A 25,094-nucleotide genomic window follows, 5' to 3' on the forward strand; every position below is an offset into this window, starting at 1 on the left:
ACATGTATTTTGTAGCCTAAAAAAATATCAAAAGATACATTTATTTTGTAGCCAAAAAAAATCTCTGATATTTTTTTTGGCTTAAATAATCTTAGTCCCTATAAAATAAAATAAAATTATTTTATTTCTTTAAAGATTTCTCTTTTGATTTTATTTCGTAAAGATTATTTTTTGTTTCAGTCTGTATCATATATCAATAACAACGCAATAATACTGATTGTTCATTAACTTGTAAGATCAAAGAGTCTTATATGATAATTATGTGTATTTTTTTACTAATAAAATGTGTTTTTAAATCTTCATGAAATAATTGATTTCAGACTGATGAAATATTTAAAATTACAATTTAATAAGTCAATGAATTGCAAACGTGATTATTATATTATTAATTAACGTTATTACTTGATAATAAATACTAAAAAAAATTAATCGACTAAAAAACCTTTAAAAGACTAAAAAAACCTATTTAACTTTAAGTCTTTTTTTTTCTTGTGTTTAATTTTGTAATGGCAATTATTTTAAAATAAAATATAAGATATATAGAATCAAATAATTAAATTTTCATCAATTCCTTTGTCGGGTCACGACTAAATTCAAAGAACGTGGATAATGCAATTCTCATCAAATCAAGTTATTGATGATAAAAGCAAAAGGACGCAGCAAACTTTTAAGGCAACTGTTTATGCCAACTATGTCTTTGACTAAACCAATTCAATCTAATCAAATTGGATCCGCATTTCCGGAAACAAAATTCTCACATATAAACTATACCGCTCCCTAAACGTTCTACAAAGTCAATCTATCTAGACTAAATGAAAACGAGTGTTTTTAAGATATGATTAAGATGTCGATCTCTAGGTTACTATGTGTGGGAGAGAATAACCGACATTGATTCGCATAATAGATAAAGATTTGTGTCCTATTTGATTTAAGACTGAAAAATTAAAAAACAGATAGAGAAGCATATGATAGAGGGAGAAAATAGATAATACAACAATGAAAGTTTTGTTACATTAAACAGAATAAAACTACATTGAAGATTGATTCAGAAGAAAGAATAAAACATTTACATCATAGAAAATTGTTAATAAATCATCTAACAGACTAACTAAACAGGCTGGATGATACATTGATAGACTCCCTTGGACGTTCCATTGGACAAAAGATAAATTTCAACATAAAGAACTAGACTGAACCATACAGAGCACTGTCGTCTAATCATCTCTTTTAATGTCGTCTATTCCATCTTCCAACCATCTCCATCTTGGTCTAATAATAATTTTAAATCAGATGTAAATTTTTTTGTTCCCAACAATCTACATTAAGTAGATCCAGGAAGTGTATGAACTTGCTTCGAGGAACAAGTTTTGTGAACATATCAATCGGATTCTCTTTCGTATTCATTTTTGGGACTGCAATCCTCTTCTTAGTATGAATGAAGTGATATCTAATGTCAATATGTTTAGTCATCTCATGATGGACTTAATCCTTGGCTAAACAAATTGCACTCAATCTGTCACAAAAAATGGTAGCTTTATCCCGTGAAAACTCGAGGTTTCTAATAAGACCTTTCAATCAAATACCTTTGATTCCTTTGTTGCTTTTGCTAGAGCCATGCACTATGCTTTTCTAGTGGACGAGGCAATTGTGGGTTGAAGTGTAGCCTTCCAACTAACAAGAGAATTGTCAATTGTGAATGCATACCCTATCATAGATCGTCTTGCATCCAAATCTATAGCGTAGTCAAATCTAAATATACAACAAGGACACTAGATATGTTGTGACACCCTCTACCCCACACATATATGTACTAATAATAAAAGAAATAATTAAAAAAAATAAACTTAATTCAAGTTTTTAAAACATATTTAAATACAAGTCTTTCAAGAGGGTAGTAAGCTCACATTCACCTTTCAAACATCATCATAAAACTTTTCTAAATAAATAATAAATTCACTTCGGCTCAAACAAGACCGTCTATAAAACCATATATCCCAATGTCACATCCTATCAGAGCGTTGTGTCCCGACGTCCTTCAGCACATGGTTCCTTAAAGCAATTCACCTAGTCATCTGCTCCCCCGAACATAAAGTTCAAGATCATCACAGGATCCAAACACAAACAACACACAGGGAGTGAGTTATCACATTCCTAACTAATAGAGAAACAAGACAACTAAATATACATATCATATAAACCAAATAAAACTTAGTTACATGTAATTCTCGTAATTCCACCACTTTGTCATTCAAAGTTCACTTTTCAATCATCAATCACATTACACAAGAATCACACGTTCTGATTAAGACATAATAACACATCAATTTCATAATAAACAATTAGTACGCGCATGAAACAGTTATGCTAAGACTCAAGCCTATATGCAATGTGGTACCATGTCAGTGAAAAACCACCCTGAGGCGCTTAGGAGTACATAACAAGACACACCAAACAATGAGTTTGTCCGGTCACTCTCACTAAGTAAGATCATAGGGAGACCAGTCAGGGTCACGATGTTTTGCGAGAATGCTCCAACCATATGGGACCAACATAGGCTTAAAGGAGCACTCAAACCCGGTGACCCCCAAGGCCTACACTCCGAAGAGTCTGTCAGGGCCTCTCCCTCCTGATTCAGGTCCAACCCCTAAAATCATTTTAGCACACAGACACTGCTCGTGAATTATACAATACCCATGACCTCACACTCGTGTGTTAAACACGTACAACATATTGCGCTACAATTTAACGTTGGTTCCTAAATAGGAAACTTACACTTTCTCTTTAACACTGCGCATTTACACTTTTCTCAAGATAACACTGGTCGGGTTATTGTACAATTCACAGCTTACAACACAAATAATGTCACATCAAGAGTTAATCGCACACTTATTCACAACCAAAACTCATTCACAATTTCGCATCTCATAATGTCACAATCCACCATCACATGTTTTCACGTATCTCACAATTCAACACGTGTTCTACTTTACACTTTTACTCAATCTCAATAACAATATTATAATCTCAAGACAACATATTATTCCATAATTCATCACATATTTCATTTATAAACACTGCTCATGAATTGTACAATACCCCGACCTCACACTCATGTTTCAAACATGTTTAATACAATTGCGCTACAATTTAACACTGGTTCCTAACTAGGAACCTACACTTTCTCTTTAACACTGCGCATAAACACTGGTCAAGTTATTGTATAATTCACACCTCACAATATAATTAATGTAACATCAAGTGTTAAACACATCCACTTATTCACAATCGAATATCATGTCCACACTTTAACATCTTATAACATCACATCAACCATCTCATAACATTCCTAATGATATTCGTAAGGTACAACATACACATGTTCATCAAATTTAACCATAATATTCTCAAACTCCAACACTTAATAATTTTTGGAATCATACTATAACACTCTACAATATTATTTACATAAATTATTAATATAAATAACTACCTCTATATATATAAACTAGCATACATCATATTGAATCACAAATTACAAAGTAAGCTTCCAATGCACAAATTCTAAATAATTATATGAACACTTTGGTCAATTTAAATTATGATATTAATTTTTAAATTATATATAAAAACCTAAAAAGCAAGAAAAAGAGAGAATATAAAATCAATATCTCTCTAAATTTCTCCTTACTTTATTTCATCAATTCATATTAATTAGAAAAAAATACTCGATTTATAGGGTTCACGCTCAACACAATATCATATCAATTTCACAACAATTGGTCTGTCAAACATATATAATTCACTGTAATAATTATAAGAATAAAATGAAAATTGCAAAAACACCCCAAAATTTATTCCAATTGATATCTCTAAGGATCCCTACACATGTTCTCACTAATTCCCAATTGTGAATAACTCATCCCTTACCTCTGAGCAGACTCACGTGTCTTCAGCCAGTGATAGTAATATCTCTAGCGGTTTCCTGAGATTCCTTCAGTTATTCCTCCGACTGCTCCGATAGAATTCCCAAACGTCAGAGAGACGGATAAGAGATTGAAACCTCCACTTGTATTGTCTTCATGTGATTCCCTTTTCTCCCTCCACGAATATTATATAGAAAATCTCAACGGTGGAAGTGTGCGCAATTGAATTTCGAACAACATATCCAAATTTCATAAAAATCCAATGGTTAAAGAAACAAGGATCATAGTTTTACCAAGACAGTTTTAGGTTTCTGCGAGAAATTAAAATGCTACAATGCGAAGAGTTTTCCTCTAATCTCAGATATGATTTTGAAATTCCTAACGGTGAGAATGTTCGAAATTCGGTTGCGAACCTGGTACTAAAATTGCACGACGATCCAACGGTGAACGAGTCTAAGATCGTTGTTTTTCTGAGACAGGTTTAGTGAACTGTGGGAAAAAGAAGGGGTTTTGAGAGGAGAAGGGGAAAAACGAAAATGAAACCAAAAAAAGGCACCTGACTTGACATACCTATTTATACCTAGGGTATTCAGCTATTATTTGCTCTATATTTATTTATTTATTTATTTTATAAAAACAAACTCTATTTTATTTTCTATCAAACAAATAAATGAAATACCCTTTTTATTTTTTCTCAAATCATTATTTTAATTAATAATTATATCTCCTTATTTATTTATTTATAAAATCTCATCATTTTTCTAAAACTCTATTTATTTATAAATAACAATCCTTTTTAATCTAGATTACAAAAATTGAAATGTCACATATGTCACCTTGATAGATTAGTCCAATATACATTTCATAGTATGTTAATGTTCCTCCCCAGGATTACCCATGTACCTACTCACCACGCTGACTGCTTGTACTAGGTCTGATCTCTTGCATACCATTACATACATGAGACTACCTAAAACACTTGCATAAAGAACACAATACATGTATTCCCTTTTTGATTTTGACTAAGTGACATTGAGTTTAGTGAGATGAATGGACGTTGTCAAAGGAGTACAAATTGGTTTTGTGGATGTGATCCCAAAACGATTCAATACTTTATGAATGTATTTCTTCTAACATAAGAAAAACTTATTCTAGACTCAATCCCTCTTAATCTCCATGCCCAAAATATTTTCTGGAGCTCCTATATCTTTCATCTCAAATTCATTATTGACTAATGACTTTAGATTTTGAATTTCAAGACTTATCTTGAGATGCTATAAGCATGTTGCCTACATAGAGTAGCATATAGATGTGGGAACCATCTTCCACTTATAGGAACTTTTGTTGTGCCCATAAAAAACAATGAACTTATCAAATCTCTTGTACCACTGTCTTAGAGATTGCTTCAACCCATAAGAGACATTTTCAACAACTTACAAACATAATTTTCCTTCCCTTGCACCTCAAAACTTTTAGGTTGTTGCATCAAAATGTATTCCTCCAATCTTCCATGTAGAAAGCTTGTTTTGACATCGATAATGGTCCCACAACTTATACCAAAAAAACTTCAACATATGTGAAAATCATTTTTTTCTTGTCTTCCTTTTTATTTTAATTTGTTTGAAATTCCTTTTATACCAATCTAAGTTCCTCTAATACAGTAGAAGTTGTCACATCTCTCGACATAATCTTGAGTTTGAGTCTTAAGTATACATCTGCCTTAAATACTCGGAGGGAGAGTTTTTCGACCATAGTGATCCCACAACCTATACAAAAAAAACTTCAATATATATTAAAATCATTTTTTTCTTGTCTTCTTTTTTATTTTAATTCGTTTGAAGTTCCTTTTATACAAATCTAAATTCTTTTAATATGGTAGAAGTTGTCATATCCCTTAACATGATCTTGAGTTTGAGTCTTGAATATATAGTTAGGTTAAATACTTGAAGGAAGAATTTGTCATTCATAATGATCTCACAACCTATGTCAAAAAAACATATATACTAAAATTATTTTTTTTTGTCTTTCTATTTATTTTAATTAGTTTGAAATTCATTTTATACCGATCTAAGTCCTCTTATATTGAAGAAGTTGTCACATCCCTGAGCATGCAACTTGCATGGTAAAAGCAAGTCAAACTGATCACCGCATGGGCTGTTTAAAAAGAAACGATAGTTAATGATTAAAAGTCAGCAATTTTCGTTAGTTTGGTAGAAGTTTACTTTTGCATCTAAAATTACGATACGATTGTATTAAAAACTACAATAAAAATATATTAATAATAGTTTTATAGATTTTTAATTTTAAAGTCTTTAAAGATATTATTAGTATTTTAAAATAATAATGTAACTTTTATTATTTGTTCATGAATACATAATATAAAATATTAAATACATTTATTTAAAAAGTTTAAATTATTTAAAAATATCAAATATTTTTATATTGAATACAATAATATCATTTTTATTTGCCTTATAATTTACTGCTGAATTAAAAGTTTTTATTATGTATATAAAGTTTTTTTTTTAGTATCTAAAAGTTACATTGAATCAAATTAAAAGTATCTAATAGTTTTATTGCATGATTAAAAGAAATTTAGGATTGAATGAGATGGTTGAGAAGATTTTAGCCTACCCATTTTTTTATTGATCTCTTTTTATCTTAATTAAAATTTAAAACCAAAATAATAATCATTTATTTCTTGTTTTCTTATTCAAAAGTGTAATTAATTGAATACATAAGTTATTAAACCGCAATTCTTATAAAGATGATACTCATATATATAGTCATATTTACTCTTTATTACTTGTACGATAGATATATACATTTATCTTATCTCCAACTCATGTAATATGTTTCTTTTTTTTTTTTTCTTTCAAAATATTAAAAGTTAAGGTATTTTGGTCAAGAAAAAAATATACTATATCTTTAGTTTAAACTTGAAATTTTATTTAAAATAAATATATAAATCATTTAAATTAATCAGTAGTTAATTAATGAAAAGTAAACTTTAAATGAGATAAATGATTTTTTCTGGGTTAAATTAATAAAATTTTCACATATGTACTGGCATAAAATTAAATCTTATTTTACTTTTAACATTTTCTCGTTCTAAGATCGAAGAGGTTGAAATCCTCTTTCTTTCTTTCTTTCTTGGTTGAAAAGATATTGAAGACACCTAGCACTCAATCGAAGTATTTTTCTCGTATTGAAATAAATAAATTGTGAATCTCTAATATTGGGGAGTGTACGTTTCTGTGACTGACATTCGTTTTATTGTCACTTCCATGCAATTAAACTGTTATTTATTTATTTATTGTTAATCATGTCAATAATTTAAAAATTAATAGGAGTGTAGAAAAGTTCCCCTGAAAATGATTTGTTCTGAAGTGAAGTGTTCAAAGTGATCTCCTTTACTTATTATATGGCGAAGAATGACAGCTTAAATAGTATTTGAACACGAAACTTCTTGAGAGACACTTGGAACAGCACGTCATCTAACTCTTTAATTAATGAGACAGGTTGTGTGTAAAATCAAGAGTAACATATATAAGATTAATATAATTTTTATAAAATTATGAGAAAAAGGTTATACTGTAAAAATTTTAACAAGTGATCTCACCACAATTTATCATCTATAATAAATTTTTTAACTTTTAAAATAATTATCTTAAAATAATTTAAATGTTGATTTATAATTAAATAATAATACATAAACATTAAATTCTAAAATTATAACTTCAATGATATTTTAAGAAAATAAATTTTATAAATATACTTCCATTAATATTAAATTATTTATGAAATAAATCATATTCATAAATTTTCATAAAATTTCAAAATTATTTTATTACTATCACTATATTTAAATGTTTAAATTTTTATTTAAAATAGAAATAAACAATTCCTGTTAAATTACATAATTACAAATGCTTAAATTATATTAAACTTTTATATACATCATTATTAGCTAAAACCACATAATCTAACGCTTAGAATCACATTAAATCCTCTCTAGCCAAATTAAATAATGTTATACTTTTTAAAAAAAAATTCTATATATATATATATATATATATATATATATATATATCCCTTAATTAAAAGTTAAAGATGATTTTGAGTTACTAAAATTTATTTAAAAAGTTAATCTCTCTTAACAATTACCATAATAAACACGGACATGAAAATTGAACTTCTAGTCACATCTCTAACATGTTCAAGGGAGATGGCATCTCGATGTTATACTGAAAACCATATGCTTTTCCCCTTAAAGCATTTACCCAGAACTAGTTCCTTACCATCTTTTTTCCCTTTGTTTTGCATGATTTATTTAATTTAGAGCAAGTCAACACTGCTCTTTTTTGTCTTTATTTTGCAAATTTTCTTCCCAAAAAGAAAAGAAAAGCGCGTAAGTAGTAGCAGCAGACAAGTTTGAAAATTTGAGCAAATATAATTTTCTACTTTCTATATTTCTTTTTGATATCTAACTCTGTCCCTACGTACCCTTATCTGTCTTGCGTGGATAAGCACCTTTGCCCTAAACCCTTTTATAAATACCATGCATGTTCGATTCTTCTAAAAGCAACTTCACAACTCACACATCCACTACTCAACACAAAAAATAGTCTTAATTAGTTAGTGTGTCAATTTGTGCCTCAAATTGAAACTAGCTATAGATATGGCCAATTCCCTTAATAACCACCTGTTTGTTGTAGTATCTATTCTTTCTCTCTTAGCCTTTTCTAGCAACGCACAACTATCTCCCACCTTCTATGCCAAAACTTGCCCCAACCTTCAAACCATTGTGCGCAGTGCAATGAGGCAAGCTGTTGCTAAAGAAGCCAGGATTGGTGCCTCTATTCTTCGCTTGTTCTTTCATGATTGCTTTGTAAATGTAAAGCCTCTAGCTACCCTCTCTTTGCATCTATGGCTCACAGAATTCTTAGATACTAAATTAAGCTAATAAGCTCACATCTTATTCCGTATAATATAGGCTAGCTAGCTAGGATCAACTATGTCCAAATGGAAACCAAATTTACACTTTTAACCTCTGGATTTTCAATCTCATACCTTCTTTTGTTTACCTTTTCAATTTTTTTTTGGTTGCATCTCAAAACTTTTTAATACATTAAAAAATGGATTTCATTTGAATTATTTTGTAATATTGTTATGTAAACTAGTATGACCTCGAAGCATGTATGGCATTGTAAAATGCAAGTTTGTATAGGTGGTTAGGAGTAAGAAAATAGCTTAATTCAACGTACCCAAAAATTAGTTTTAAGTTGTTAACTGGATTGTCTAAGTTATTATATATAATTAAGTATTTTATTTTCAGTTCATAACTAGCCAGCCACACTACTACAAAAAGGGTTTTAGGTTCAAGTTATAAATTTTTTGAAGGTGCCCTCAAAAAATTCTATTTTTAATTTTAATTATTTCTTTGAATCATATGCGCAGGGCTGTGATGGATCAATCTTATTGGACGACACTGCCACCTTCACTGGCGAGAAAAATGCAGGACCTAACAGAAATTCAGCGAGGGGCTTCGAAGTTATTGATACCATTAAAACCAACGTTGAAGCTTCTTGCAATGCCACCGTTTCTTGTGCTGATATCCTAGCACTTGCCACAAGAGACGGAGTTGTGCTGGTGAGCCAACTATCCATAATTTCTTTGGCAAATTCTTCATCTATAACAAACTGAATGATATGCATAGTGTATCACAAGAATTAGCAATATCTAACTACTTTTTTAATTTATTTTTTATTATTGATTGAAATTTATTAGAAACTATAAAATATTACATGTCCTATTTTTTTTATTTTATAAGTTTAATGAATTTTAAACAATAATAAAATGGGTCTAGAATACACTTAAGTAGGGGTCTAATTAAAGAGGCTTAAAAATGGGTCAAGATGTTTTTTTATTATAGGTCTTACAAGAAAAAGAAAGAGAAGGAATAATAAGGGAATTAAAAGGGGGTGGAAGGCATTATTGGAGGTCAAATTTGCACATACTCACGTCACGTAGGGGAATGAGTCTAAATTCTTTCCCGTGTGGGGAAGTAGATCTCAGTGTGGAAAAGTTAGGCCCAAGATTTTAGGGACAGTATTCTAATAAGAAGGGCATTTAGGATGCATAAAACTTTTGAAGTTTTAACATTGTAAATAATCGATTACATTGAGTAAGGAATTGATCAATTAGAATAATGTATTTAGCATCAGTAATTAGCGAATCCATACTCACCGTTACTGTGCACATAAAATGAAAATTAAAATAAAATATTTTTTATAACATTAAATTAAAATAAAATAAAAAATAAGAAGTAGTGTGCAGGCTTTTTCCTTCTCCCATTGAGACCGTGTGCTGTTCTCACTGAGATTTCAACGTGAAGTCACTCTCAGAAAGTAGCTAAAAGTCACTCTCAGAAAGTAGCTAACTTGATGTTGCTTTCTTTATTTCCATTTTCTTCGGCATGAATATATCCTATTTTCAAACCTTGTCCCCCACTTTCGGTTTCACTTTTCTAGCATAATCGACCATCATGCAATGTAGTGGGGTATCCAATAATATCACGCAAAACACACACATTAAACAAAATAATTTTAAAAAATAATTAAAAAAAAAGCACACACACACCAAGGTTCATGTGTCATGCCTATATCTTATCTCTTTATGAAGAAAATTCCACATTATCATGCATCTCTACATAAACAAATAAGATAATCAAGAGAAATTTAATGGTATACCTAAGAAATTTAAAGATTTTGATATTGAAACTTTTTTTTTCATCTATCTTCGCGCACACAAAATAAACTATTTGCTTAACAATGTAAAAACCTTCTATATTATCATCTAATCATAAACTCATATATATATATATATATATATATATATATATATATATATAATAAATTTATTAATTTTTATTATAATTATCTTAGTAAAAGATATATATTTCTTTCACGTTGTTTTATAAAATTGATGTGCGTGGGTTTTTTTTTTTTTTACAAAAACACCCGATATGATAAGCCAAACACGCTGACACTACTGATGATAGTTTTTAATTGATTGAAACTATAAGTATTTTTTAGTAAATTGGAGGAGAAGAGAAGGAGAAAAAAGTTGATAGATTCAATTTTTCTCGTTAATAAAAAAATAATAATTAACAACAAACATCGATAAATAAATAAAAAACTATAAATATTTATAATACATTAAAAATTTGTTACAATAATTATGTCTTGTTTTCACTACTTTATGACTAAAAATTTATTTAACCCATTGTGATTTGCAGCTAGGAGGACCCTCGTGGAGCGTCCCACTTGGAAGAAGAGATGCAAGAACAGCAAGCCAGAGTGCAGCCAACAGCCAAATCCCAGGACCATCCTCGGACCTCTCAACCCTAACATCAATGTTTGCAGCCAAAGGCCTAACCTCAAGTGACTTAACCGTGCTCTCTGGAGGCCACACAATAGGCCAAGCACAATGCCAGTTCTTCAGGAACCGCATATACAACGAAACCAACATAGACACCAACTTCGCCACCACCAGAAAAGCCAATTGCCCTGCCACCGGTGGGAACACCAACCTGGCCCCTCTCGACACCCTCACCCCCAACCGCTTCGACAACAATTACTTCTCCGACCTCGTTAACGGCCGCGGCCTTCTCCACTCCGACCAAGTTCTCTTCAATGGTGGGTCTCAGGATGCCCTTGTGAGGACCTACAGTGGCAACAATGCTGCATTCTTTAGGGACTTTGCTGCTGCCATGGTGAAGTTGGGCAACATTAGTCCCCTCACTGGGTCCAGTGGGGAGATCAGAAGGAATTGCAGGGTTGTGAATTGATCATGATGTATTTTGTAATAATGATGCATGCATTGGCATTTAATTCATGTTTGTGTGTTGGCTTTTTGTGTAGCTGGTGATGGCAATAATAACAAGAGTATCAGCAGGTGGTAGTAGTAGCGACGTGTTAGAGGTCATGACTCATGAGAGATTAGTGTATTGCAAGGTCATGGTCATATAAGTTTGACTAGATCTTGGGTTATATTAATGTTAGTATTTTTCAGTTGGTAATTTTGTGTTGCTTTCTAGTTTTAGGGCATGTGATAGACTCAAAGCGACTATTCTATCATTACACTCCTAAAATCTACCATTGAAACTAATAAAAGTAAATTTTATTTTTAAATTATCATACATTTAATAAAACTAAATTTTATAAAATATAATTATCCTAATGGATAACAATCATACATTTATCATTATCCAGTATATTAGGAAATTAAAATAAAACTAAATAATATTTAAATTACCTACTTTATAAAAGTTTTGAACCTAGCTAGCACATCCTATCAGCATGTTGATTTCTAGTAAGAGACATATATGTAGTCCATGAGTTGCGTTGTGTATGTGTTATTTTATTGAAAATTAAAGAACTAAAAGAATTAATTTGCTTTGAAAAATAATATAATTATGGTAGAACTTTGTTTTGAATAATGTTGATGGACACTTCTTTAATATAAAACGTCTCATTAAAGGTGTTTGGAAACACACTTCCTGCTCAACAAATAACATCAAATAACTAAAAGACCCAGAAGCTGCTATATACATATGTATAGTAAAATTGTTAAATTTTGTATTAATCACCTTTAGAAGTTATATATATTTGAAGTGACATTTGATTGATATACAATGTAAAAAATTCAGTACCAATAATATATCAAAATTCAACTCTGAATGGTATTCGCTTCAATATTATTTTGAACTACACAGCGCAAATTTTGCAACGTTAATGGTATTCGCTTCAAATTGTGACCATAGAAGACTCCCTCCAAGACTAAGTTATAATACAGGTTACGGTCAGCTTTCAATTCGTACTTTGTTGACTTCATATGATTTCAAAGTAAATGCTTTTCACTTTGGTTGCTTTTAAATGATATATTTGTTGGTTGATAAATATGTAAGATCTAATTTATCATATTATCATACTAAAGAATTGTTGTTTTATTTTATTATCATATTTATTATTTTATTAAATTATTAATTTAATAAATTTTTAATTAAAATTAAAGATTTATTATCATGATAAAGATTATGATAATAAGAAACAAATTTTTTATAATTTTAATCTAAATTATTCTTGATTGTAGAATTATTGTGAATAAGACATTAATAATCCAAATATATTAATATATGTGTAATATTTTTTATTGAATAAAGATTAATATATTTCATTTATTAAATTACATAAATGATATATATGTGAATGTCATCCTTAAGCTGACTCAATTGAGAATTTCTAATAGTTAATATTACCTTAATATGTCAATAAGAAGTTTTCAAAAAAAATAATAATAATTTCTTTTTACATGAGACTATCATATTAATTAGCAAGTTATTTGTTATATATTGATTTTGGGCACCTAATACCTTAGGGGACTAGTTGAATGAATATTTGATATGATTAAATACTTATAAAATTAATGATTAATCAAGAAAGAGTACATCATCTCTAGGTAATGAGTTTAAGTTCTATGATAAAATTAAGATTTTGATAGAGCAATGGAAGTCATTCATTGATTAAATATAATGTGTTAAGTTATTAGAGTTTAACAATGATACTATATTCTAGAGTTAACCTTGAGCTATGAATGATGGAAGAAAATATTACATTATTCTTATTGGTTCTTGAAGGTAGAAGATGTTGATTCGACGTTAAGAAGTGTTGCTATATAGACACTTACCTTGATTAGTAATTTAATCATGATTAATTATTACCGGTTTAGTATTGAACCTATGAGGTCACACATAAACAAGTGCTCAAATCTTTGCAAAAGAAAATAATTTATTTGATAATTAAGTTAAAGACTTTAATTCAATCAAATAAATATTTTAATGAAATATTATTATATTCTTTGATAGCACCAAGAATATAATTAATATCAAACAGAATATTATTTTATAAATGTAAAAGTTATCCATAAAATAAGAATAAGATCTATTGTTACATCAGATCATGTGATTATTTGAAAATTATCTTGATCTTATATCATAAAGTTTCTTAAAATAAATAGATATAAAATAATTTTTATTTTCAAATATAAAGATAAAAAATATGAAATTATTTTAAGTAAGATATCTATTTATAAATTAGGTCCAAATTCACATTTTTTAAACATTATAAATAGAATTATCTACCTGAACATAAAGTGTTAAACAATTTAGAATGTCTAATTTTAAATTTGAAAAGTAAAAAAGAAAATTTACTCAGAGTTTCACTTATCACAAAATTAATAGTAAAAAATTAGTTTCAGTGTATAATTTTTACATTACTGAAGAAAAAAATTTGTGACTTTAAGAGCTCATTATACACATTTAATATGTTTTGGATTCTAGCTAGTCTGATTTAATATAATTTAAATATAAAATATTTCATAATTGTTTGTTATGCATGTTTTGAACACCACTCCTTCCATAAGGGGGAGTTTACACTGTTCAATTACTTTTACATGATCACGTCAAGGTCAAGATTATGATTCTTAATCGCATCCATAGCTAGCAAGAAGCAAAAGCAGTTACCAGAGGTTTCTGGAATTCCCAGCTTCTCTCTCTCTCTCTCTCTCTCTCTCTCTATATATATATATATATATATATATATATATATATATATATATATATATATATATATATATATGATTGCCAAATGTTACATTTTGGGGCTTATGTGAAGTGATAATAAATTCAATTGAACGTCCCTTCTCTTCCTTTAGGATATTTCTTTTTCTATAACATAAAGGATAGTTTAGAATACAATATATAACTACCTGTTTTAGGTTTTAACTATTGAATCGGGTAAAAACTGAAAACAACTAATGCTGAAAAATAAAATAAAATCTAAAATTGGAAAATTGGCCAGGTTAAAAATAAAAGAGGTTATTTTCTAATCTATAAATTTAATGTATGTTTAGATTGCAGTTGGAAGAGTTTAAAATATTTTGTCTCAAAGTAGTAGTTTTTTTTTCTTCATTATTTCGTACATTAAAATTTTTAAAATTTATTCTCAACCTTTATTCAAATATAGTCTTATAATTAGTACTAATTAAATAGTAGTGTCAAAAATCCTACACTCAAATATATTCCAATTAAATTTTAAAAAATATTATTTTTCATGAAGTTACGGAGTGCTGTGCACTAATGAGATGAAACCGAGCAAATTATTAGAATATACTACATAGTTACAATTATAATAAATGAAAATTAAAATATTTTTTACATTATTTGGATATGCATATAGAAATTATATACTTATATATATATATATATATATATATATATATATATATATATATATCAGTAATATAATTTATTAAACCCAATGGAAAGTACTTATGAGAAGGAGCTGTAATTTTTTATTTTATTTTCAAAGTATTTCCCAATAAATAAATATCTAAGTAAAAGATTAATTAATTGAAAAAAATAGTATGCATGAGTTTTATTAGTGAATATTTTAAAAATTTTGGTTAAAAAGTACTTAGTATATTGTTATGAAATATTTTATTTTTCAACTAATTAAAATATTTAATATAACTGTATAATATACATATAATCTTATGATCACTTGTTAAAAAGACTCATTCAATTTTAAATAGATCAAACTGTACATTTGATTTAATGTTCATTCTTATTTTATTTCTTAAGTTGACAATTCATAACAAAGTCATAAATGCATATATGTAGGACAGCGTTTTCATTTTGAATGAATCAATTTTCTTTAAGATGTGTTTATTTTAATTACATTTCTTTCTTTCTTTTGTAAGAGGTTTTCAAAGATGTTCATACTATATTAACTGCGTGAACCATGCATCGGATGTTTCGTGTTCACAATGATTTTTAATGAATATTTAATTAATAAATAAAGAAAATATCAAAATGTCTTTTAACGTCATCAAACGTTAAATATATATATATATATATATATATATATATATATATATTTATCATAAAAAATCAAAATATTTATTAAGAAGATTAAATATAAAAATGTAAATTTATCATCAATTTGGACTTGAGTTATGAAGCACTACCTTTCGTTTTAAATTCTCTAGATAAACTGTTTTACAAAATATTGCATGCAAGTACGTAACATTATACGAACATCGAATTTGCTTCGGTTCTCCTGCCCCTTACGGCACCAGATCACTGCTCCCTTTCATCACGATCACCGCACGCAGAAACTGGACGACCCTGATTCGCGCGTGCTCTCAATCTCCCTAAACTCGCGTGAACTCACTCTTTCTCTCTTCTTGAACAAAAACAGGGCAAGAGAGAGAGAAGAAAAACGAAGAAAGGTAATAGAGAGAGAAAGGGAAGAGGAGAGAGAAACGAAGAAGAAGAGTGTTTCTCACATCACATGGCCTCCTTGCCCTTGGGGCACCACCACCACCACCACAAACCGGCGGCGGCGGCTATACATCCGTCGCAACCGCCGCAGTCTCAGCCGCAACCCGAAGTTCCTCGCCGGAGCTCCGATATGGAGACAGATAAGGTACTTCCGCTCATTGTACTCTTCACGAACCCTCGGAGTGGTTTCCGACTTTCCGGAGCTCCGATCTCCGTCGATTCGCCTCGAAGCTCCGGCGTCGCCGGAGTTTCGACCGATCTACCGGTTTTCCGTGCTCGCCAGAGATTTTCTCCGGCGACGCCGCTGATCGGAATGGTTATTGTTTTCTTCGAGAGCGATGTTGATTCTCGTTGACGAACTCCAAAAATAGAAAAGAAAATTAGGTTTTACTTTTTTGGAGTGTGTTTTGGTTGATGCTTTTTTGGTAGGGATCTTAACACTGAAGAAAAAATTAGAATTTTCTGTTTTAGGTGTCGGAGAAAAGGAAAGGAATCAATGTGAAAATGTGGAATCCTGTGCTTTGATTTTTTGTTTCCTTTAATTCAAGGAGAGAGATTCTGATTAGGTGTACTTAGCTGACCTGAGTTAACATTCTTATTTCACATTCTAACATTTTTATGTTTCTTTCACTTATCTCTAATCTACTGTTAATTTTCTTTAGCTATGTTAATTCTGTGCTATTATATGGTCTATTATGGGGGTATAGTTTTTGTTTACATTTTTTGGGGTTTGTGTGTGTGATTTCCTTTACTTCCCTTGTGGTGGATTGTTGTTCAAAAGTTCAAACGGTTATAATTTGCTTTGCTTCAGGGAATTAGTGTCCTTAGATTCTCTCTGTATTGTGTCTTAAGTTATAGCGTTGAAGTTTTTCTTTATGCTTTCTTGTGAGCTGCGGTTACCTGATTTAACTTTAGTTTATGTGTGTGCTCTTTGAGCTCTTTACACTTTGCCTTTCTTCAACTTCACATTCTGAACTTTGTCTGATTTCTTCTGGTAACCCTCTGGTTCATATGTTTCATTGCCATGCAATTTTCTTCTCATAACACTTGTTTCAACCAGTAAACTGTCATGAGATACCCCCTTTCCTTATATTTGCATCTTCTCAAATTAACTTCACTGTCTATATGCATGTTTGTTGCCATGTCTGGCACGGCATGCGTTTGATAGTTGATAGGCACATGTTGTTGCCATATTTTGTGGACGTTGCTAAACAAAATTATTGATGACAATATCTGTAAAGCTAAATTTAAATATGATTGATATTGTATCAATAAAAATCTGACATTCAAGTACTGTATTAGGAGATTTGCTTTACTGCATTAAATATCTAATTCTTGTTATAAGTTGCAGGATATGTCAGCTACTGTCATTGAGGGGAATGATGCTGTCACTGGCCACATAATCTCCACCACAATTGGAGGCAAAAATGGGGAACCTAAAGAGGTGAGAATGTGTTCTAACTCCCAACCCCTTTCCTCCTGAACTTACAATTTTTATTAAAAAATTCATTTCATACCCTCATAAATATATGTTATTGTATATACTGATTATTGTTTTGATAATGGTTCACTTCCTTATGGGGATAGAGTGGAAGTAGAGTTAGTGGTTGGGGAATCTAAATTAATAAATTGCCTATTATATTCAAGGCCTTCCAAAGATATAATACTGGTTGTCAATCAGAGTTTGGCTTATTTCCCCAGTGCTTACCTCATCTGATAATTTTTATTCGCCAACAATATATTAGCTCTTACAAGATGTATAATTTTGAAGAATTTAATTATGATGGTTCAATAAATTTATGCTTAAAATTGGTGATATTTATCTGAGTTTCCTTATGTGGGCTTGGTTGAAGGGGTGGGAAAGGGATTTCAATGTCCCTTTTCTCCAGTGGTCCTCAGCAATGTCCTTAGCTTTTATTTAATGCTTCTTGGAAGGGCAGGGTTTGTGGTTTGTTCTTGAGATGTTTGTTATGTTTTTACAGAAGTATTATATTCTATGTATCTTTTAGTACTACTGGTACTTTTCATGCATTAATATATATTATCTTTGGAGTCCAAAAAAAAATAAAATTTATTCTTCGTAAATAACTTATTTGTTATGATTACTTCCATGATACCACCTGCAGACCATCAGTTACATGGCAGAACGTGTTGTTGGCACTGGATCATTTGGAGTTGTTTTTCAGGTATGGATGAACAATCACCTAGATGACAAATATTCCTATTAAGCTTTCTCTGCTGTCACATATCTCATTGTTTTCCACCCCTGGATGGCATTCCTCTTTTACCTAAAATATAGGCAAAGTGCTTGGAGACTGGAGAAGCAGTGGCTATTAAAAAGGTCTTGCAAGACAGGCGGTACAAAAATCGTGAATTGCAGTTAATGCGCTTAATGGATCACCCTAATGTAATTTCCCTGAAGCACTGTTTCTTCTCCACAACAAGCAGAGATGAACTTTTTCTAAACTTGGTAATGGAATATGTTCCCGAATCAATGTACCGAGTTATAAAGCACTACACTACTATGAACCAGAGAATGCCTCTCATCTATGTGAAACTGTATACATATCAAGTATGAACTTTTCTATTCTCTGTTTGGAATTTAGCTCATGTGTTGTTTTATAACATTGTAACAATCGAGTTTGGATATGATGTTTAGATCTTTAGGGGATTAGCATATATCCATACCGCACTGGGAGTTTGCCATAGGGATGTGAAGCCTCAAAATCTTTTGGTATGCTTTCTTTCAATGCTTTTCCTCTATGAGTTGTATTCATTTATTCTAAATCTTAACCTTTTGCATATATGACTACAGGTTCATCCTCTTACTCACCAAGTTAAGCTATGTGATTTTGGGAGTGCCAAAGTTCTGGTATGTTGGTCTGCATTGTTCTTGTACACATCATTGCTTCATGTACATATGCCACCATGATAATGGAGGACTACTAAAATCAAATTCTTCCTACCGGACATAGCTATGCTAAAACTTGTATAAGATCTTTCCATAAATGCAATATTGATTTAACCTGTTTATGTGATGATTTGTTATTAGTAAATAGCAATTGAAGTGAAAATGATGCCAAGAATCTTGACTCTGACCCATTTTTTCCTATTATATGAAAAATAAATAGAAGAAAAGTTATCGATTGGCATCATGTGGATTTTTTATTCAATTATCAATTTCATGAAGCTTCTCATGTTCACCACTTGGTAGGATATAGTTATGATATTATTTTTCCACAAAAAATTTATATCAGGTCAAGGGTGAATCAAACATTTCATACATATGTTCACGTTACTATCGGGCTCCAGAACTAATATTTGGTGCAACAGAATACACAGCTTCTATTGATATCTGGTCAGCTGGTTGTGTTCTTGCTGAACTTCTTCTAGGACAGGTTATAAATTTCTGGAAATCTATGCATTAATGTTGTTGATACTTAAGATTTTTTTGCTTTCTTTCTGGGATATGTTATATTGACTTCACGTAGTTTCTAATGTTTGTATAGCCATTATTTCCTGGAGAAAACCAAGTGGACCAACTTGTGGAAATTATCAAGGTGATGTCCCTTCTATATGAGTGTCTCCATGGATTGCAGAATATATCTGCAGAGATAATTATTTAGATGTCTTCTTGTAGGTTCTTGGTACTCCAACACGCGAGGAAATCCGTTGTATGAACCCAAATTATACAGAGTTTAGATTCCCTCAGATTAAAGCTCATCCTTGGCACAAGGTAATGACATTTCTCATCCATCCTCCTTTTGATATTCATCACTTGCCATTGGACTTTAAAATGGGGATTAAAAAGATGAAAAAATAGTTGTCAAAATCAAATTCAATAGCATGCGTTACAAGTTACAACTAGGTTTTTGAGGTTGCTTTCCATATTCTTTGTTTTGTAATTGATGAGCATGATAGCATTGATTGATGTAACCTACTACCTCACTAATAGGATAAAGCATTGGCTAGTGAATTATGCATTTATTTTGGTGCTCTATGTTTCAGGTTTTCCACAAGCGAATGCCTCCTGAAGCAATTGACCTTGCATCAAGGCTTCTCCAATATTCACCTAGTCTCCGCTGCACTGCGGTGAGTAGGATGAACTATGATACCTCCCTTCACTTTTCCCCTTTAAATAAAAGGAAAACATACACAGGAAAAAGTTTGCTTATTTTAACCTTCTTGCTGTGATATTATATCTATATTCCTTATGGCATGTTTTTTAATTTAGTTAACTCAATTGGCTTAATTTTCACTGGTGGCTTTTATTATTTCAGCTGGAAGCATGTGCACATCCTTTCTTTGATGAGCTTCGCGAACCAAATGCCCGGCTACCTAATGGCCGTCCACTGCCCCCACTTTTCAACTTCAAACAGGAGGTATATATCTTAGTCGTATTTTTTTTATTAAATGTGACGTGTCAAGGCTGTTGCTTTGTCCACTGTTCATTATGTATATCTGTATGACTACTTACTTTACCATCTGTTCTGCATGATCCAAACCAAACACAAGGGAATCCAATTAACAATTTCTCTTATATCAAAATTGTGAACAGTATTTAACACCAGAATAATATCTTAATCATTCTGCAATGAAAACTTAACTACAGTTAGCTGGAGCATCACCTGAACTGATCAATAGGCTCATCCCAGAGCATATTAGGCGGCAGATGGGTCTCAGCTTCCCGCATTCTGCCGGTACATAGATGTAAAGGGATAATGAAACGATGAGTCAACCTACATAGTGATCGATGTGAATCAACAGAAGGGCTGTTTGAGGCCTATGTATAACTGGGAGTCCCAACATAATATGCAGTTTTTCCTCCCCCTTGTGAAGATGTATACATGTGTTGGTTGCTCGGTAAAGCTTGAAAGTTGGTGATTCTGTGTAGTATTTCATTCAAGTTAAAGCATACTTATCCCTGCATCTGTATATTGTTTTGGTCAGATTTCAGAAAGCTAGGAGTATAAAATGATAGCAATCATGTCTTCATAGGTAGAGGGGCCCAGCTGAATTGAGGGGCCCCTATAGTAGTTTGGCTTGCTTTTTATGAGATTAAATTCAGGATGTCGTTTATATTATGTTTATAACAATCTCTTGATTCAAAACAAGAAATTTTCTCGTTGTTTAATACTCTAGTAACCCCGTTCCTTCTACCCAAGAAGATTTTGTTTGTCATATGTGGACAAGAAGAAAGGATTCAATCAAAAAGTTGGTTACGGAAGAAAAAAATATGAATTCTTTATGTTGATGACAAGGGTGTGTGCACTTAGGGTGACTTGTTAACAACATACGTTGAGATGAGGGTTAATATACTTCGTTGCTATATATTCAATTATATTTCATTTCTATTTGTGTTGAAGTCTAAGTCAGAATTTGAAGTCACATATGGTTAGGACTTGGGAGCAAAATATATAAGTGAAAAAGAATCACAAACCTAACGCTTTAAGATCATCCACTATGCATATTGAATTGTTTAGAAGCTTTTTCGGTGGTCCTACACTTCACCTCAGATTTAAAAGTTTTTTTTTCCTCCGATGATAACATTAAATGAATTGTTTAAATGAACTTAAAAGATGTTTTTTTTTTTTTATAAAAAAATTTGGTTAAGCAGCAATTCTTAAATGCTATGTTATCCGCTCTAATGGTAAATTCTGTTAAACAATGTTGTTTCTGAACGTATAATATAATGTAATCAACGAAATAAAATTACTATCAATCAAAGATACTAGGGTATTAACATAATTATGAGTTGATTTAGTTTGAATTTAGAAAAAAAACTGATTAAATTGGTTTGATTTGATTTTAAATTAAATTTCAATTAATTAACCTTTTTTCTCAAGTAACTAAATTTATTTACAAAGATGCTAACAAAAGACTCAGAAGGAGTGTTCATCCATGCACCACAAAGAAAATGAATACATATGTTTTACATGACTTCTTGTAACACAAACCTATAGCAAAATATGGAACCCGCGATATAACTACTATACTAAACATGAAAAACATGGTACTGCCCTGCAAAATAACAAACACAACATAAAAATGAACTGTCACATTAGTGAGTCATATGCTCAAATTAGTACTTGGTAGTGTTCTTTTCCTCTTTTGTAGGCTGGTGACAATTTTCAGTTTTTCAGTTTTTGGGTATGTCTTGTTAGCATTCACATCCCCTGCCTCATAATTGATTTTGGTGTTTTGTTTATGGATAAAATGATTTTTTTTTCTCAAAAAATAACTTGAATATCGATTTGTCTATAAAAATTTAATATGCTTCTAGTCTCTATATTTTAACATAAACATGTTTTAGTCTCTCATGATAGACAAAAATCACATAACTTTTGGTAATTTAAGAAACTAACAATAACAATAATAAAGTATCGTTCCACTAAACGAGGTCACTCACATAGGATTACATGACATCATTCTCCATGGTTAGGGACACATGTTGTTGGGACTGGCAAGAGCCCTAGCCTCCCTCCCTTGGCATTATATATATATATATATATATATATATATATATATATATATATATATATATATATATATATATATATATATATATATATATATATATATATATAAAACTTGGTTAATGTAAACTAGTGTAAAATTAAGTATGTATGTTGTTATTACAATAATGGTTAAGGTTAGCTAGTGTGTAAAGTTAGCTATGTTTGTTGTTATTACTACAATGATTAAGTTGTTAACTAGTCTAAAATTTTGTAAAACTAATTGTGTATTGATAATTGTTAAGGTTATTATCATTTAAAATAAAAATTAGTATCATTTTATGTATAAAAATAGTAAATATTTGTTTTTAAAAATATATTTATTAAAAGACACATTTAAACAATTAAAAAAATCAACTCCTTTAGTAAGTTTTTGGATTTGTCCCTATTCCAAGGGATTAGCATACAAATTCAATAGTAAGATATTCACATTCCGTGTTTTTACTCTAACCATGTCCATGATAGTAGGGGTGTTCGGTGACCCACTAAACCAACTTGACCCAAACAAATTGGGTTGGGTTTTTAAGTGTTTGGGACAAATCCAATTAATCCTGCTACTAAATGGATTGGATAACAAGTTTTGTATTTTAAATCTTTCGAGACAATGAACACTACTAAATGATTTTCGTTATACCATGGGTCATGAGCCTTTAATGTGTTATTGTACCAATCAAAAAATTGACTAAATATATTCCATAAAGATTATATTATAGAGTTTTGGTTGTATTCACATTTGTTTTGGTGTTATAACAATAATAACCCTATAAGATTTTGGATTATATCTCTGTTTGATTGAGATGCCAGCTCCATCTTCACAAGCAAAGGTGCTAAGAAGAAAACCCATTGTGTTTGGGTTCACTTTGATAGGATGTTTTTTACATTTATTGTCGCAAATCATATAAGGCTAATAGTTCTAAATATGGAACAACTAATTTGATAAAACATACGAGAGATTAATAGGAAAAAACCCTAAGAGGTATATTGATAAGAAACAAAAAACTATTACTCTTGGGAAAGGATGTCAGGGTGACTCTAATGTTGTTAGTATGATAGAAAATTTCTAAAATCCAACCCAACCTGAATTTTTTTATAGGATTCGGTGACAGGTTTAGTCAAACTCAACCGTGTGCATAGGGGTGTTCACAGGTACGGGTCACCCACAAATCCGAATTGACCAAAACCGATCTGAACAGTTTGGGTTGGATCATCATTTATTTATTTAGATCAAAATCGAACCAAACTGATCAAAATCGTTCATGTATGGGTTTGGTCATGGGTTTAGATTTATAGATTCGATCAAAATCGAACTGAACCGATCAAAATCGATCAAATTTTTTAGAGTTGTTTGATTTGACTTTAAATATTGCTAATATTGAGACTCCAAGTGTTGGAACTGTAAGTGTTGGGACTACTAGTGTTGAAACTTCTTAAGGTATTAATGTCAGGTACATTATTATTTGTTTCACCTTTTTTCATATTTTTTTTTCTGCCATGTTTATAATATTAATGGATCATATTTTGTTCATTTGTTTTAGCAAATATGGTTGCAGCAAAACTTATTGCTAGAAATTAGTTTGTAGGAAATAACGGTGATTCATACTATTATGGTAAATCTTGTTGAAGAATGTTATGTTTTAATTTGTATTAGTCTATTTTAAAAAATTATGTTGATGATATTGAATGAATCAATTTTATTACTTTCAGACATTTAATAATATTAAATTAATTGTATTGGATATTTGGATGAATCGTGATGTAAAATAATAGTTCTAAGAAAAAAAAGATCAAATTTAAATGGATAACCTGTTGGACCGAACTAAACCAAACCGTTCATGAATGAATTGGGTTTCAAAAAAAATTGTGAAAACCAAACCAAACCAAACTGATCAAATTTGATTGGATTGAGTTCTAAATTTGATCAAAACTAGCTCGCGAACACCCCTACGTGTACACCCCTACATGATAGCTTTAACATAATCTATCAACATTGCAAAGTTAAAATGTTAAAATGAGTGTAGTAAAAAATAAAATAATATTATTTCTCTTACTCCATTTTGTCCAACCTATCACATGTGATAATAACATCCAAACCCTTTTCATTTTTTTTCTCCTTTGACCATGCCTTGTGTTGGAGGCAGTGAACAAAACTCTTAAATGGAAGCATAATTTCAAAACCATTCCAAACATATACAATTGAGCATACATTAGAAGATGAATTCTAAGCAATCTCCAAAGTCGAACACATTGAGA

The 25,094-nt window shown here is 30.5% G+C and overlaps 2 protein-coding genes across 2 annotated transcripts; both read left to right on the plus strand.

Moving 5' to 3' along the window:
- Positions 1-8,509: 8,509 nt before the first annotated feature.
- LOC114378346 (peroxidase P7-like) lies at positions 8,510-12,029 on the plus strand. The gene is made up of 3 exons (XM_028336924.1): positions 8,510-8,820; positions 9,384-9,575; positions 11,224-12,029. Exons 1-3 carry the CDS (start codon positions 8,605-8,607, stop codon positions 11,773-11,775), a joined length of 960 nt encoding a protein of 319 aa, XP_028192725.1. The 5' UTR covers positions 8,510-8,604; the 3' UTR covers positions 11,776-12,029.
- A 4,224-nt stretch (positions 12,030-16,253) lies between these two features.
- LOC114380004 (shaggy-related protein kinase eta-like) lies at positions 16,254-21,465 on the plus strand. The gene is made up of 12 exons (XM_028338878.1): positions 16,254-16,474; positions 17,681-17,773; positions 18,456-18,515; positions 18,629-18,901; positions 18,989-19,063; positions 19,145-19,201; positions 19,587-19,727; positions 19,839-19,889; positions 19,970-20,065; positions 20,338-20,421; positions 20,610-20,711; positions 20,942-21,465. Exons 1-12 carry the CDS (start codon positions 16,340-16,342, stop codon positions 21,035-21,037), a joined length of 1,263 nt encoding a protein of 420 aa, XP_028194679.1. The 5' UTR covers positions 16,254-16,339; the 3' UTR covers positions 21,038-21,465.
- Positions 21,466-25,094: the final 3,629 nt, after the last annotated feature.

This window comes from Glycine soja, chromosome 12 (assembly GCF_004193775.1).
Source record: "Glycine soja cultivar W05 chromosome 12, ASM419377v2, whole genome shotgun sequence".
NCBI lineage: Eukaryota > Viridiplantae > Streptophyta > Magnoliopsida > Fabales > Fabaceae > Glycine > Glycine soja.

Excerpts from the sequence above, each read along its gene's own strand:
- LOC114378346 (XM_028336924.1), top strand. The coding sequence starts at position 8,605 with ATGGCCAATTCCCTTAATAACCACCTGTTTGTTGTAGTATCTATTCTT. Across the intron at positions 8,821-9,383 it reads TTCATGATTGCTTTGTAAAT|GGCTGTGATGGATCAATCTT; the intron begins GTAAAGCCTCTA and ends TCATATGCGCAG. Across the intron at positions 9,576-11,223 it reads CAAGAGACGGAGTTGTGCTG|CTAGGAGGACCCTCGTGGAG; the intron begins GTGAGCCAACTA and ends TGTGATTTGCAG.
- LOC114380004 (XM_028338878.1), top strand. The coding sequence starts at position 16,340 with ATGGCCTCCTTGCCCTTGGGGCACCACCACCACCACCACAAACCGGCG. Across the intron at positions 18,516-18,628 it reads CATTTGGAGTTGTTTTTCAG|GCAAAGTGCTTGGAGACTGG; the intron begins GTATGGATGAAC and ends CCTAAAATATAG. Across the intron at positions 20,712-20,941 it reads TTTTCAACTTCAAACAGGAG|TTAGCTGGAGCATCACCTGA; the intron begins GTATATATCTTA and ends ACTTAACTACAG.